At 36.5% G+C, this 13698-nt stretch overlaps 1 protein-coding gene and 1 long non-coding RNA gene across 2 annotated transcripts; both read right to left on the reverse strand.

Annotated features, from left to right (window-relative positions):
- Positions 1–407: 407 nt before the first annotated feature.
- LOC140968984 (thaumatin-like protein 1) lies at positions 408–2307 on the reverse strand. The gene is made up of 3 exons (XM_073430203.1): positions 1982–2307; positions 1167–1836; positions 408–897 (listed from the first exon to the last, which is right to left on the reverse strand). Exons 1-3 carry the CDS (start codon positions 2112–2114, stop codon positions 621–623), a joined length of 1080 nt encoding a protein of 359 aa, XP_073286304.1. The 5' UTR covers positions 2115–2307; the 3' UTR covers positions 408–620.
- A 2417-nt stretch (positions 2308–4724) lies between these two features.
- LOC140968992 (uncharacterized) lies at positions 4725–11704 on the reverse strand. The gene is made up of 3 exons (XR_012173859.1): positions 11578–11704; positions 4956–5879; positions 4725–4849 (listed from the first exon to the last, which is right to left on the reverse strand). It is a non-coding gene; the product is annotated as an uncharacterized lncRNA (long non-coding RNA).
- Between the last annotated feature and the right edge of the window lie 1994 nt (positions 11705–13698).

Genomic DNA, 13698 nt, shown 5'->3' on the forward strand with positions numbered 1-13698 from the left:
TAAAAATAAAAATAAAAAAAAAAAAAAAAAAAAAAAAAAAAAAAAAAAAAAAAAAAAAAAAAAAAAAAAAAAAAAAACCAGTGGTCTATCTTTAAGTTGTACATTTTCTGGTAAATGATATACTATCGTTAGTTGATATTTGAAGATAGCGTAGAATGTTAAAGACTGTCAAGACAGACAAGAACAAAAGCTATGCCTATGCTTGTAATTCCAGCAAAGGCTACTCCTTTTCTCAGACATAAACCAACAATGTCACACATTCACACCAGATTAGATCATGCGTGCCTTTCCTTTTCTTTATCATTTTTCTTTATCCCATCTCACTTGGATCGATACAAACATCCCTCGAGATTAAGATAGATTCTCAAAATAGGCCAAGGAGACAGTATTGCATATATCATGCATAATTTAAGCAAAAAAGTAAACAATAATAGGCGGAAGGACAAATCTATCAGTTTAGTCCAACAAGTCAAGCCGCTTTTACATTTATATAAAGGTAATATAATATAATATTATATTAGGCACTCTCAAGTGTGAAACCCGATTAGAATAGGAATTCGTTTGCAACAAAAACTTAATCCCTTGGAGACAGCCTTGCTTCGTGTTTCTTCATTGGTACACTACAAACAAAGGATGCTACGTAAAATAAAAATCAAGACTATGATATGTAAAGCTGGTAGGCAATAAACCCTAGTTGAATCCCCCATAGCCAAATCAGCCAGCCATGACCCATCTGTTATGAAGGCTTGAGTCCCCGACCCTGACCCGGGATCGAGATCCGGTTCCGACCCACTAATCCCTAGCCCGGGTCCGCTCACGCCTGTTGGGTCTGACCCTGATAGGTATACGTCTCCATTAGCTGCCACTGTTGGTGTTGGATCCTTTGAAGATTTTTGACTGCAACAGACAATTTCATTATTGGTGTCCAAGCATTCAATAGCCTATATTATTTGGTGAATCTATAAATGCTTTCTTCAATGTGAAAAAAATCCCAAAGTGTTTTTTTTAATCTATTTCTGGCAAAATTATGAACTTTTTCTTTGAAAGCAGTAAAATTATGTGACATCGTGATAATAACAGAGTTACTCTTTGACTAAAAGAATACGACAGAATGATTATTATCGTCAAAATCTTGAAAAACTATCGAGAAGAAGAAGTCACTTTACCTGGGAACAGAGGGGCAAAACGTCACCGTATAATCGGCACCGGAGCACGTAAAAGTGCTGGTGGGATCATCGTAAGCGTAGCTATACGATCTGGGGCAGGCAGACTTGAACATCTGTGCGTAAACGGAAGGCCTGCAGGTGGCGGGTGAGTTAAACGCGCCGCTGCAACAGTACTCCGGGCTGCCGAACGCCTCACACGCACTCTTACAGGCTTCCCCGCCTTCAAACCGGAGCTCCGACGGGCAAACCCGGTTCAGGTCCGTCACGCATCCAGTCGAAGCACATATACCCGACCCGCCAGTAGCTTCCACGATCATGGGTAGATTGTACCCGTCGACCAGACTGACATCGTAGAAGTCTAACCCGCCGGTGCCGAGGGTGAACTCCGCCAGAGTAACCGGCGGGGCAGCTCCGAAACCGTTGCATTCTGGTTCACCCGACCCACAATCAGCAGTCCTGCACGAGCCGGGGTCCGTCCCGGAGAATGCGCATTCCGTTCGGCCCCAAAAACGTCCGGACCATCCGGCAGGAGCAATGAGGGTACGGGAGGAACCTTGCGGAAGCTGGAATCCAGTGGTTCCAAGTTTAGGACTGCCGGCATTTGCTAGTATACCAGGCCATACAGTGTTCTCGCATCTGTTAACAAACGTGAACGTTGCCCCAAATGCACCTGTGTAATTGAAGAAGGAAAACCCAGTCAAAAATCAAGAACTAAGAACGTAGAACGACTGTAGCTAGCTTCAGAAGGAAAAAAAAACATATCCATGCTTGAGAAAACGTAAAGACAACGTATGTCAGGAAAAAATATACTTTACCTCTGGAGAAGAGAAGAAGAGTAACGAGGAGGCTTGAAATGATGGATGAAGGAGGAGAAGAGGAGGCGGCATCCATGACTGCAACTTTTCCTACTTTCAAGCGATGTATGTATAAATATACGATGCAGTACATTTCTCTAGTACGTGGGCTTGAATTTGAATGGAGATGTAGGGGAAGATTGTAATGTGAAGATGATAAAAGATAAGAGGGTAAAGAAACAATGGCCGCTTGCTTGTATTTTCAGGAGGATTGCATTGCAGAATTTGCAGTACTGGATTGAAGCAGAGGTTTTTGTCGAGACTTGGTGATGGTGAAAACAATCTAAGACAACTATAGCAAAACCATACAGAAAAAGTAAATAAATTATTTATAAAAAAATATATCAAATAATTTTTAAACGAAAAAATTGCTGCTTTTAATTGTTTATTATCGGATATATATTTATTATAAATCTATGGTTTTGTTAAAAAATATTTTGATAAATATTCATAAATTATTAGTACAAATATTAATTTTGAAATTAACAAATTTGATAAAATTAAACAACAATAATACCCAAATCAAGGAAGAACAAAATCTCAACTAAACCAGAGTCACCGATAAAATAGATTTAATTTGTAAATTAAACTCAAACATTCCAAATGGAATTATAATTGATTATGCTGGTCTATGTCCAAATTTTCTGGGAAAAAATTTAAAAAACAAGATTTTTTGTTTTTTTATATATAAAAATTACAGAAATCAAACCGAGTAAGTTGATTTATTAATAAATTTTATTTATTTTTCNATACTTAATTTGCCTACTGCATAGGCTATGTCTGGTCTTGTACAACTNCTTGACTCGTATCACATATAAAAATTTGTGTGACTGTCTCATAATAGACTTACTCAATTCACAATAGACTTACTCAATTCATATACAAGTATTTATTAAAGCATTTTCGTAGAATAAATAAATATCCATTAAAATATTAAAGGTCGATGTAAAATATTTCGGCGCCGGGACTAACTTGTAATTTCACGGTAATGCTTCGGATTCCTGATTCAATGCTTCGAATGTGTTAGAACTTTGACCAAAACGCCACCTGAATACATGAACATTTTTGGTAAAATTCCACCAAAAATAACTCCAAATTCCCTTTAAATAAATTATTTCCTCTGTATAATTTTTTAAAATAAAATATAAAATTTCAATCAATGTAAATAAAAAAAAATTAAGAAAAAAAGAGTCCCATCGATATTTGATTTGTCTTCAAAAGTCCATTTATTTCGCAACATTTTCATCATAACCAACCCAACATCGCACGAGTGGCTACAATTATTAAAGTAAAATGTGTGCCATGTTTTACGAGAAACAAAAATAAGTCTTTTGGGGAAAAAAAACAATCAAAAGTAATTTTTCATGTTTGCCATCTTCAAATAACATAAAAATAATTAGTCATGATTTTATGATTGAGATGTTAAAAAATATCGTAAAGAGTTGAAGATGAATTTTATATTCGAAGTAGAATTTACATTCTTTTGAAGTTATTGTTGCACTTAAATATCGTAATGAGTTGAGTATAAAAAATTACTAGCAAGGAACTAAAACATCGAAGATACTCTTTTTATTGTTAGGCAAAAACTTGTGTGAGACGATCTCACGAGTCTTATTTTGTGGGTCGGATATCTTATTTGAGTCATCCATTAAAAAATATGACTTTTTATGCTGATAGTATTACTATTTATTGTGAATATCTGTAGGATTAACATGTTTCACAGATAAAAATTCGTGAGACCGTATCACAAGAGACCTACTCTGATTGTTATTGGGACCTATGGTGTGCTCCAGAATTGAATCAAAGATAATTTCACATAAAACTAAAAGAATTGAGCCGAAGTGGGGTACGATTGATGTAAAAATCACTTTAAAAAAAATGAAAAACAAAAATTCATTGAGGACAAGTATGACAATTAGTCTTGTTAAGAACAAAATTTTCGTATTTTATGTAACATGAAAATATATTAATTTGTGACCAAATCACAAAGGACCACATGAAATAATACAACAAAGAAAAAATTCAAATAAACTTTGCAAATGAGAGGCCGAAATTCAAATGAGAACACACAAAGTCTCTTTGGAAACATATTTTTGCATTAAAAATAGTTTGGATGCTCGATGTTGACGGGATTGCATAATCATCATTAGGATACCATTGTAACTTTGAACTTTTGTCTGCAGCACTCACCTAAAATAGTACAAACTTGAGGAAATAATCCCACTTTTAATCCCTTTCTTATTAAATAAATCTTGAATATATCTCCATTGACAGATAAAGCCAACAATCTCTCAAAATATATGAAATTTTATACGCCAACCAGTACTAGCAATGATTGCGTTTACTTACTGGAGCTAGAGAAACAGGGTGACCAAGCCACTAACTATGAAGTTTTGTTAATTATTATACTATACTAATCAATAAAAGAATGAGTGCAATTAAGATGTCATTCAAGATTTCGTCAAAAAACATGACAATCGATTATGTCTTTAACACGGTTCTTTAATTTAGGTCCAATTTAATTTGCATATAGTATCCAAATTTTGTGAGGCATTTCATCTGACTTTTGGAGTTGTATGGACAAAACCAAAACAAAGAAGACAATACGGAGCAACCTTCGCTTTAGATGAGGCTTACTTACTTTAGAGTAATACGGACAACAAGCCAATATAATTAGTGGCATCTTGGCATGAATATTTTCCATGTTTCTGCGTTGCAGAAATATTTTCCAGATGAGAGCCATGTACTAAAGCTTATACAGTGGAATTATCCAGAGCATTCACTTATTCTGAGCAATAGGAAGGGATCATTGCCCTACAGGAAGTTATGCTAAGAACCAAATTATAACATTAGTTAAAATGCTGTTAAATAATTATTTCGTGAAAAAGGCGACTTAAAAAAAAAAGAAGAGAAAAATTGAAGTAAATTAACATACTTGTGACTAATTTAAGTCTAGAGGTAAAGTGAGCGAAAGCGTCTCGTAAGGTGGAAGACTGCACCGAGATGATGTATCCCTTGGTACACCATTTCTCTGTTTCACTCAAGAATTTGGAATCAATTGGTTAATTTTGAACTTTCTCCTATCATTCATATTGTCATAGTTAGACTCATCGTTTCGAAATCCTTAATTTTCGTTCAGTTTATTTCATGTTTCTTTGGAAAGACGCACAGGTTTATTTACTCATTTCTCCATCACATCTTGAGCTCATTTGGTCCACGAACTTGATTTACCCTCTAACTGCGTGTGCTTATCGGGGCACATATCTCCACCGTTATTCTCATAGAATGAATGATTCTACATGCAACATGGACGACTATTTTTTTCAGATTTATCAAGATACGACTGATGCTGAATTGTTTCTTTGCATGATATCCTTTCCCAAGGTAAATGGGCCAATCCATTCACAATTTAGACCTGAGCAGTCAATACTTCCCACATCCACTTTCAGGTTTTAATCAAAGTCGAAGAAAAAATACATACAATATTTCCCTCCACTGACTATTTTAGACAAGAAGAGAAGTTGGCACAACTCAGAAACGTTCCAAGGTAAATACAAGTCATAAAAATTGCCACTTTAATCTAAATATGTGCTGCAGTAATATGTGGTGGAGCAATTGATTTCGCATGACTTAGGTCATAAATTTTGAGCCCGACTATGTGCAACTATGAAAACGAGCCAGCGAGGAAAAAAAAGGACAGGATGAACACCTTCAAGATGCATACAGAGTAACAGAGATGCTCGTGCCTGCCCTTTGCCATACTCATGGTGTAGATTTCAAATAATTGAATCCAAGAAACCAAGGAGAAACAATGGCCTGATGGTATCGTGGGATTCGGCTATAATTGTTAAAAAAATTGCTAACTACAATAGCGTAGAAACGAATTTGTAGAGATAAAGCAATAATCGAAACAAGTGTGATGTTTACAGTATGATTATCGTGTAAAAGAAAGCAAAACCAAACCGAGACATGTAGCATGTACAGTTTCCTTAAAACAGATTCGTCCCCTCCTGTATGTGCTTCGAGGATCGTCTTGGACGTCTGTTTCCCATGATACAACGGTACAACCAGCAGTGACTTAGCACGAGACACTACTACGGCGAATTGAAAACGTACATTTACTTTATCACCGAGATTTAACGGAGGCCAAATGAAAACCTAACAATATGAAATGCAAGATAATGCTTGAAAGAGAAAAGATTTTCATGTGTATGAAATGAGGAAATGAACCCCACTATTTATAAGCCCCAAAATGCACACCAAGAGTCATGCAAGATTAATTAACTCAATTAATCTTCTCATTAACTCAAGAATATGAAGAGTCAAAACTCTTCAATTAACTCAAGAATGTGGAGAGCCAAAAGACACTCCCACATTCATGAGACATAATTTTTATTCAATCTTTAAATTTACTTTAAATTTCCAACAATCCCCCATATGAATGAAAATTGATACAAATCTTGGTGACAAAGTTCTACAGTTGAATCCTGCATAGGATAGGTAGGTGTTACCCTTTGAACCTTCCCTTATCAGATATATTTGCTTTACTAGTTGACCAGTAGACACGTTGTCCTTGAACTGTTATGCCGTTTATGTAAATTAAGATATACTTCACACAAGACTCTCCCTGATACTATTCAGTTCTCATGATCGTGTTCGTTTTGGCCATGAACACACGCCTGGTTTTGCGAGAGGGTCTAGAATTGAGCCCTGCAATTCCTTCGAAGCGGCCCTACTTCTCTCTCACATAGGTGATTCTATATTGCTTCTCATCAGAATCATTAAAAGCCATAAGCTAATCCTCAACATTCACTGTTTTATAATAGGAATGGACTAGGGATAACCCCCACAGTGATTCTCCAAATTAGTGCGATTAGGTTGTCCCATTGAACCTAGTTCTTCGGATCTCCAGTCAGCGTAGGTTGGGTTTTCTTTCGCACCAATTTATTCTATAGGCTTGAGCCTCATTCCCTTTGACGATTTCGCAACTAACTCTCTCTTTAACCCCTTGGTCAGCGGATCCGCTATATTATCATTTAACTTTACATAGTCAACAGAGATAACTTCAGTTGAGAGTAGTTGTCTAATGGTATTATGTCTACGACGTATATGCCTAGACTTACCATTATACATATTATTTTGTGCCCTTCCAATCGCAGATTGGCTATCACAATGTATGCATATAGCCGGCACTGGTTTTTCCCATCCTGGAACATCTTCTAAAAAGTGACGCAGCCATTCAGCCTCTTCAGCACACTTGTCAAGAGCTATAAACTCAGATTCCATCGTGGATCTGGCTATTACAGTTTGTTTAGAAGATTTCCACGTAATTGCTGCACCTCCTAAAGTGAATAAAAATCCACTTGTAGATTTTGAGTCTTTCATATCAGATATCCAATTTGCATCGCTGTATCATTCAATAACAGCAGGATATCTGGTATAGTGCAGCCCATGATCACGAGTGTACCTTAAGTGTCTTAGCAATCTGATAATTGCTTTCCAGTGTTCAACACCTGGATTACTCGTGAATATACTTAATTTGCCTACTGCATAGGCTATGTCTGGTCTTGTACAACTCATTAAGTACATCAGACTTCCAATTACTCGAGAGTATTCTAATTGAGACATACTCTCACCTCGATTCTTTGATAGATGCTGACTGGTATCTATCGGGGTTCTAGCCAATGCAGAGTCATCATTATTGAATTTCTCAAGTATTTTGTCAACATAATGTGACTGGCTTAGGACTAGCCCTTCTGATGTTCTATGGATTTTAATTCCACGGATTACATCGGCTAAACCCAAATCTTTCATGTCAAATATTGAGTTCAATAACTTCTTGGTGGATTTGATCATCTTATCATTACTACCAATGATAAGTATGTCATCTACGTAAAGACATAAAATGAAATATCCAATTTTAGTGCTCTTTATGTATACACATTTGTCACATTCACTGAATTTAAATCCACTTTCTATCATGGCTTTATCAAATTTTCGTGTCATTGCTTTGGTGCTTGTTTTAAGCTATACAGAGACTTCACCAGTTTACAAACCTTATTTTCTTGCCCAATCGCAGAAAATACTTCAGGTTGTTCCATATAAATTTCCTCTTCTAAATCTCTATTTAGAAAAGCTGTATTTACGTCCATTTGGTGTACTTCAAGATTCCGCAAGGCGGCAATCGCAAGTATCACATGAATAGAGGTTATTCTCGATACAGGAGAATATGTGTCAAAGTAATCAAGCCCTTCACGCTGATGGTAACCTTTAATTACCAATCTGGCTTTATACTTATCTATGGTTCCATCTGATTTCATTTTCCTTTTGAAAACCCATTTACAGCCTAATGGTTTGCTTCCCGGAGGAAGATTTACTAACTCTCACGTACGGTTTTGTAAAATGGATTCCATTTCAGAATTGATAGCCTCTTTCCATAGAGGTCCCTCAGATGAACTCATTGCTTTCTTGAAGCTTTGAGGTTCACTTTCCATCATGAAAGTGATGAAATCCGGACCAAATGATTTCTCAGTCCTAGCTCTCTTGCTACGTCTAGGTTCAATGTCTTGATCAAGCTTTTGTTCTTCATCAATTGTCTCATATAATCTTTTGGATGAACTTGGCTCTTCCTTAGATTTGTATGAAAACATGTGTTCAAAGAACGAAGCATTTCTTGATTCCATTATCGTATTCTTGTGAATATCCGGTATTTGAGATTCATGTACAAGAAAACGATATGCGCTACTGTTTTGAGCATATCCAATGAAAATGCAATCAACAGTTTTTGGTCCTATCTTTACTTTCTTTGGAGTGGGTACTGCTACTTTGGCAAGACACCCCCACACTCCCAAGTATTGGTAGGAAGGACTTCTACCTTTCCATAACTCATATGGACTTTTATCTTGCTTCTTTCAGGGCACCTTATTTAAAAGGTAATTTGTTGTTAGAACAACTTCCCCCCACATGTTCTGTGGTAAACTAGAACTTAATAACAACGCGTTCATCATTTCTTTTAAGGTACGATTCTTTCTCTCTGCAATACCATTTTGCTTAGGAGAATAAGGTGCAATTTTTTCGTGTTTGATACCGTGTTGAGTACAAAACTCAGCAAATGGTGATCATATTCACCTCCATGATCATTTCTTAGCACCTTAATTTTCTTATTGAGTTGTTTTTCAACTTCACTTTTATAGTGGACATATTTTTCAATTGCTTCATCTTTACTTTTAAGAAGATACACATAACAAAACTTTGTGTTATCGTCAACAAAAGTAATGAAGTATTTATTTTCACCACGTGTTTGCACACCTTTTAAATCACATATACCACCATGAATTAGATCAAGTGGTTCACTATTTTTTTTTGTTGGAAGGAGAAACTTTCTCCTTTTCGAGCTTTCGCCATGCTCGAAAACATTTGCCTTGGCAGCAACTGGAGAAAACAATCGTCTTTCAGACTCTTGTTGTCTTCCTCAATACGAAGTCGAACAATGAGTTCTTCAATATTCATCTATTTTCGTTTGTATTTCAAATAGATTTCGAAATCCTTCCAGGCTGGTGGTAGCTTCTCAACAATAGCAGCCACTTGGAATGATTCGCTCAAAGTCATCCCTTCACCGTGAATCTTGTGAAGAATCACTTGGAGTTCTTGAACTTGGCTGATAATCGGCTTTGAATCCACCATTTTAAAGTCCAGAAAGCGACCAACAAGAAACTTCTTGGCCCCGGCATCTTCGATTTTGTACTTTCTGTCACGGGATTTCCACAGCTTTTTAGCCGTTTTCTTTTCGCAAAACATGTTGTAGAACAATCGGTCAATCCGTTTAGTACATAGTTTTGGCATAAGAAATCAGAATGATTCCATGCCTCCACCGCACTAACAGATCCAACATCTCCCTCACCCTCTTGGAGTTTAGGAGCATCCTCAGAGAGGAATCTAGCCAGGTTCAGCATCGTCAAGTAAAACAGCATCTTCTGCTGCCACCTTTTGAAATCCACACCAGTGAACTTTTCAGGCTTTTCACCGTGACTGGCTGGGACAGCAACCGCAGCAGCACGTGGGGTAACATTAGGGACAACTTGAGCCACAGTAGGGACAACATAACCAGTTTCTTTTTGCACGCTGGTTTCAGTAGTCATATCTGAAACAAACCACGTAATGAGTAATCTGTTTTAAGTTTGTTAGAAAAATTGCTAACTACAATAGCGTAGAAACGAATTTGTAGAGATAAAGCAATAATCGAAATAAGTGTGATGTTTACAGTATGACTATCGTGTAAAAGAAAGCAAAACCAAACCGAGGCCTGTAGCATGTACAGTTTCCTTAAAACAGATTCGTCCTTTCTTGTATGTGCTTCGAGGATCGTCTTGGACATCTGTTTCCCAGGATACAACGGTACAACCAGCAGTGACTTAGCACGAGATACTACTACGACGAACTGAAAACGTACCTTTACTTTATCACCGAGATTTTAACGGAGGCCAAATGAAAAGCTAACAATATGAAATGCAAGATAATGCTTGAAAGAGAAAAGATTTTCATGTGTATGAAATGAGGAAATGAACCCCACTATTTATAAGCCCCAAAATGCACACCAAGAGTCATGCAAGATTAATTAACTCAATTAATCTTCTCATTAACTCAAGAATATGAAGAGTCAAAACTCTTCAATTAACTCAAGAATGTGGAGAGCCAAAAGACACTCCCACATTCATGAGACATAATTTTTATTCAATCTTTAAACTTACTTTAAATTTCCAACAATAATGACTGATAATCAGCCTGAAATAATTCGACTTCAGTTAGTAACATGCACGTCAGTGCAAAACAGTAGCAAGTTCTATCTAGTTTGCTGGTGGAAAAGCCCCTCAAATNTTATCGTGTAAAAGAAAGCAAAACCAAACCGAGACATGTAGCATGTACAGTTTCCTTAAAACAGATTCGTCCCCTCCTGTATGTGCTTCGAGGATCGTCTTGGACGTCTGTTTCCCATGATACAACGGTACAACCAGCAGTGACTTAGCACGAGACACTACTACGGCGAATTGAAAACGTACATTTACTTTATCACCGAGATTTAACGGAGGCCAAATGAAAACCTAACAATATGAAATGCAAGATAATGCTTGAAAGAGAAAAGATTTTCATGTGTATGAAATGAGGAAATGAACCCCACTATTTATAAGCCCCAAAATGCACACCAAGAGTCATGCAAGATTAATTAACTCAATTAATCTTCTCATTAACTCAAGAATATGAAGAGTCAAAACTCTTCAATTAACTCAAGAATGTGGAGAGCCAAAAGACACTCCCACATTCATGAGACATAATTTTTATTCAATCTTTAAACTTACTTTAAATTTCCAACAATAATGACTGATAATCAGCCTGAAATAATTCGACTTCAGTTAGTAACATGCACGTCAGTGCAAAACAGTAGCAAGTTCTATCTAGTTTGCTGGTGGAAAAGCCCCTCAAATAAAAAGTACTGAAACTGTGTAATTTTTCTAAAACTGCAATTTTTGCATTCTCACCCCCTACATCTATTGTACTCGAACCTTGGGATGATAGACTCGTGTGATGCCGCCCAATGTACATCATAGTTTTGTTAACCAGTGGCAACTTTGCAGCTTTGCTCCGTCCTGGCGCACTCCCAGCATCTTCATGCTGCAAGAAATTGGAGCAGAGAAACTCTTTATGTAACAAATATACAGAAAATGAATCAACATAGAATATGGCGTGACGCAATTCCGATTCAATGTTTTCCCATGACAAGCTTAGACAACCACGCCGGACACCTCTCCGACGCCCATTCACGTGTTCATCTCCTTGTCTGCAGGTCACAGAGAAAGCCATATCTCACACTACTCTTATTCTTTTCATTATCTTGATAGCAGATCCGATGGAGCACCCGACTCGGCTCATCCATTTCACCCGGATCGCATCAAATACTATTGGGAGAGTTTGTTGCATCAACTCGGCGCCAAAATAAATTCTTCGGGGCATGAAGAATATGTTAATCATAAATCTTCATTTTTATATGGTTGTCTTTTTGGAGATGAAATGCGGATTCCTCAAGTCTTTTTTTACAGAGGAAAGGAGAAAAAATTTGAATAAAAGATGTATCAGAAATATGCATTCACGAGAATATAATGCACTATTTGATACTATAGAATACATTATTTCTGATTTTTCAGATATACAATTATGTTTCAGAATAAGTAACATAGGTTTCACGTGAAGGACTAGAGCAAAGATCGGAAAAATAAAAAGGATTAATTGGAGGATTCTTTCATAACATGATGGAATATAAAAAAGATCATCCCAAAGAAATTCTCGAGGGACCCTCGGTTCCTCATGTTTCCTCAAACCTTGGTTATAAGAAAGATAAATTGGCTTTTATGATGTCAAATGTCGTAAGACGTTTAGAAAAATCTATGAGTTGCTTGACAAAAAATGTGAGCAAGATCGTGTCTACCATAGTAAGTGTATTGAAAAAAGTGGTGGAAATTCAACATAATATTGGCCAAGACAAAAACGGCCAAAATAGAGAAGAAGACCAAAATAGTGACCACAAACAAAATACCAAGGTAAGAGAATCAACAAGAAATTCTCATCACCAATATTTGATGCATTGTCAGGCCACACAAACGTGGATGAGGATATCCATAATCCATATGGTGTTCATATGAAAGAAGATTGTTCCCAAAAAGATGGTCAATTGAATAAGGATGAAGAGTTTTATGTTTTCGAGACTTTATTGAGTGATGTCGATAGCTCGGGGTGAAAAAGAGAAAATGATACATTGTATGATCAAGGGAAAAAAAATTTGCGACAGAGACAAAAAGTGGTGAAGAATAATATGAAGAAAATGATATAAATGAATTGGATTCTCAAATAAATTATATTTGAGGTAAAAGACTTGTATTCAAAGCAGAAAGAAATAATTCACTCAAGAATTCTATAACGAAGTGTTGGGTATCCAAGAATAATTTTTGAGGTGAATGGCAGATACAAAATAAGTTCAAGTAAAGGGAATCATTTTTATGATAGAGATAGTGCAGTTTATGAGAAGGGAAATTCGATATATGGCAGGACATTCATGGCCACAGGGCCAAAGATCCAAGAATATTCTCGAGATCAAAACTTGGAAGTCTGTGTATTATAGGTTATGGTGGGGGATTCTTGGCCTCAAAGTTAAGGAACCAACAATACCTCAAGTCATCGTCCTTCAAAGGTCAAGGGAATCATCTTAGGTCGAAGATTGAAGCTCAACATAGAAGATCTCCACGATATAGGTTAAGGGATAAGAATCATCCTCAAGTCAGTACTCAAGGGATTAACAATCCTCCTACACAAATTGTAAATTCAAGGAACATGTAATTTGTACTTCCTCCTAAATCAATGAAGAAAGAAGAGTTACGATGGTAAATTTCCATAAATTTCCACTTCCACCAACTTGATTCAACAGAGAAAGTTTCTGCAGAAGGTGGAAAAATTTTGAACTGCTTGAGCATTTTTATATCCCCGCCCCCCTTCCCTATCTTCTCAATATCAATATCATTTTTTACATTTAATGAAGAACATGTGACATAATATATTGATATCAAGATCTAGCTTGAATTGTCTTTTAATTAGAAAATTCAATATAAATGTAGAGTCGGCCTAAGAGAGCCACT

Source organism: Primulina huaijiensis, chromosome 2 (genome assembly GCF_012295235.1).
Source record: "Primulina huaijiensis isolate GDHJ02 chromosome 2, ASM1229523v2, whole genome shotgun sequence".
Lineage (NCBI taxonomy): Eukaryota > Viridiplantae > Streptophyta > Magnoliopsida > Lamiales > Gesneriaceae > Primulina > Primulina huaijiensis.

Excerpts from the sequence above, each read along its gene's own strand:
- LOC140968984 (XM_073430203.1), bottom strand. The coding sequence starts at position 2,114 with ATGTACTGCATCGTATATTTATACATACATCGCTTGAAAGTAGGAAAA. Across the intron at positions 1,837-1,981 it reads TCTTCTTCTCTTCTCCAGAG|GTGCATTTGGGGCAACGTTC; the intron begins GTAAAGTATATT and ends TCAATTACACAG. Across the intron at positions 898-1,166 it reads TTTTGCCCCTCTGTTCCCAG|TCAAAAATCTTCAAAGGATC; the intron begins GTAAAGTGACTT and ends TGTCTGTTGCAG.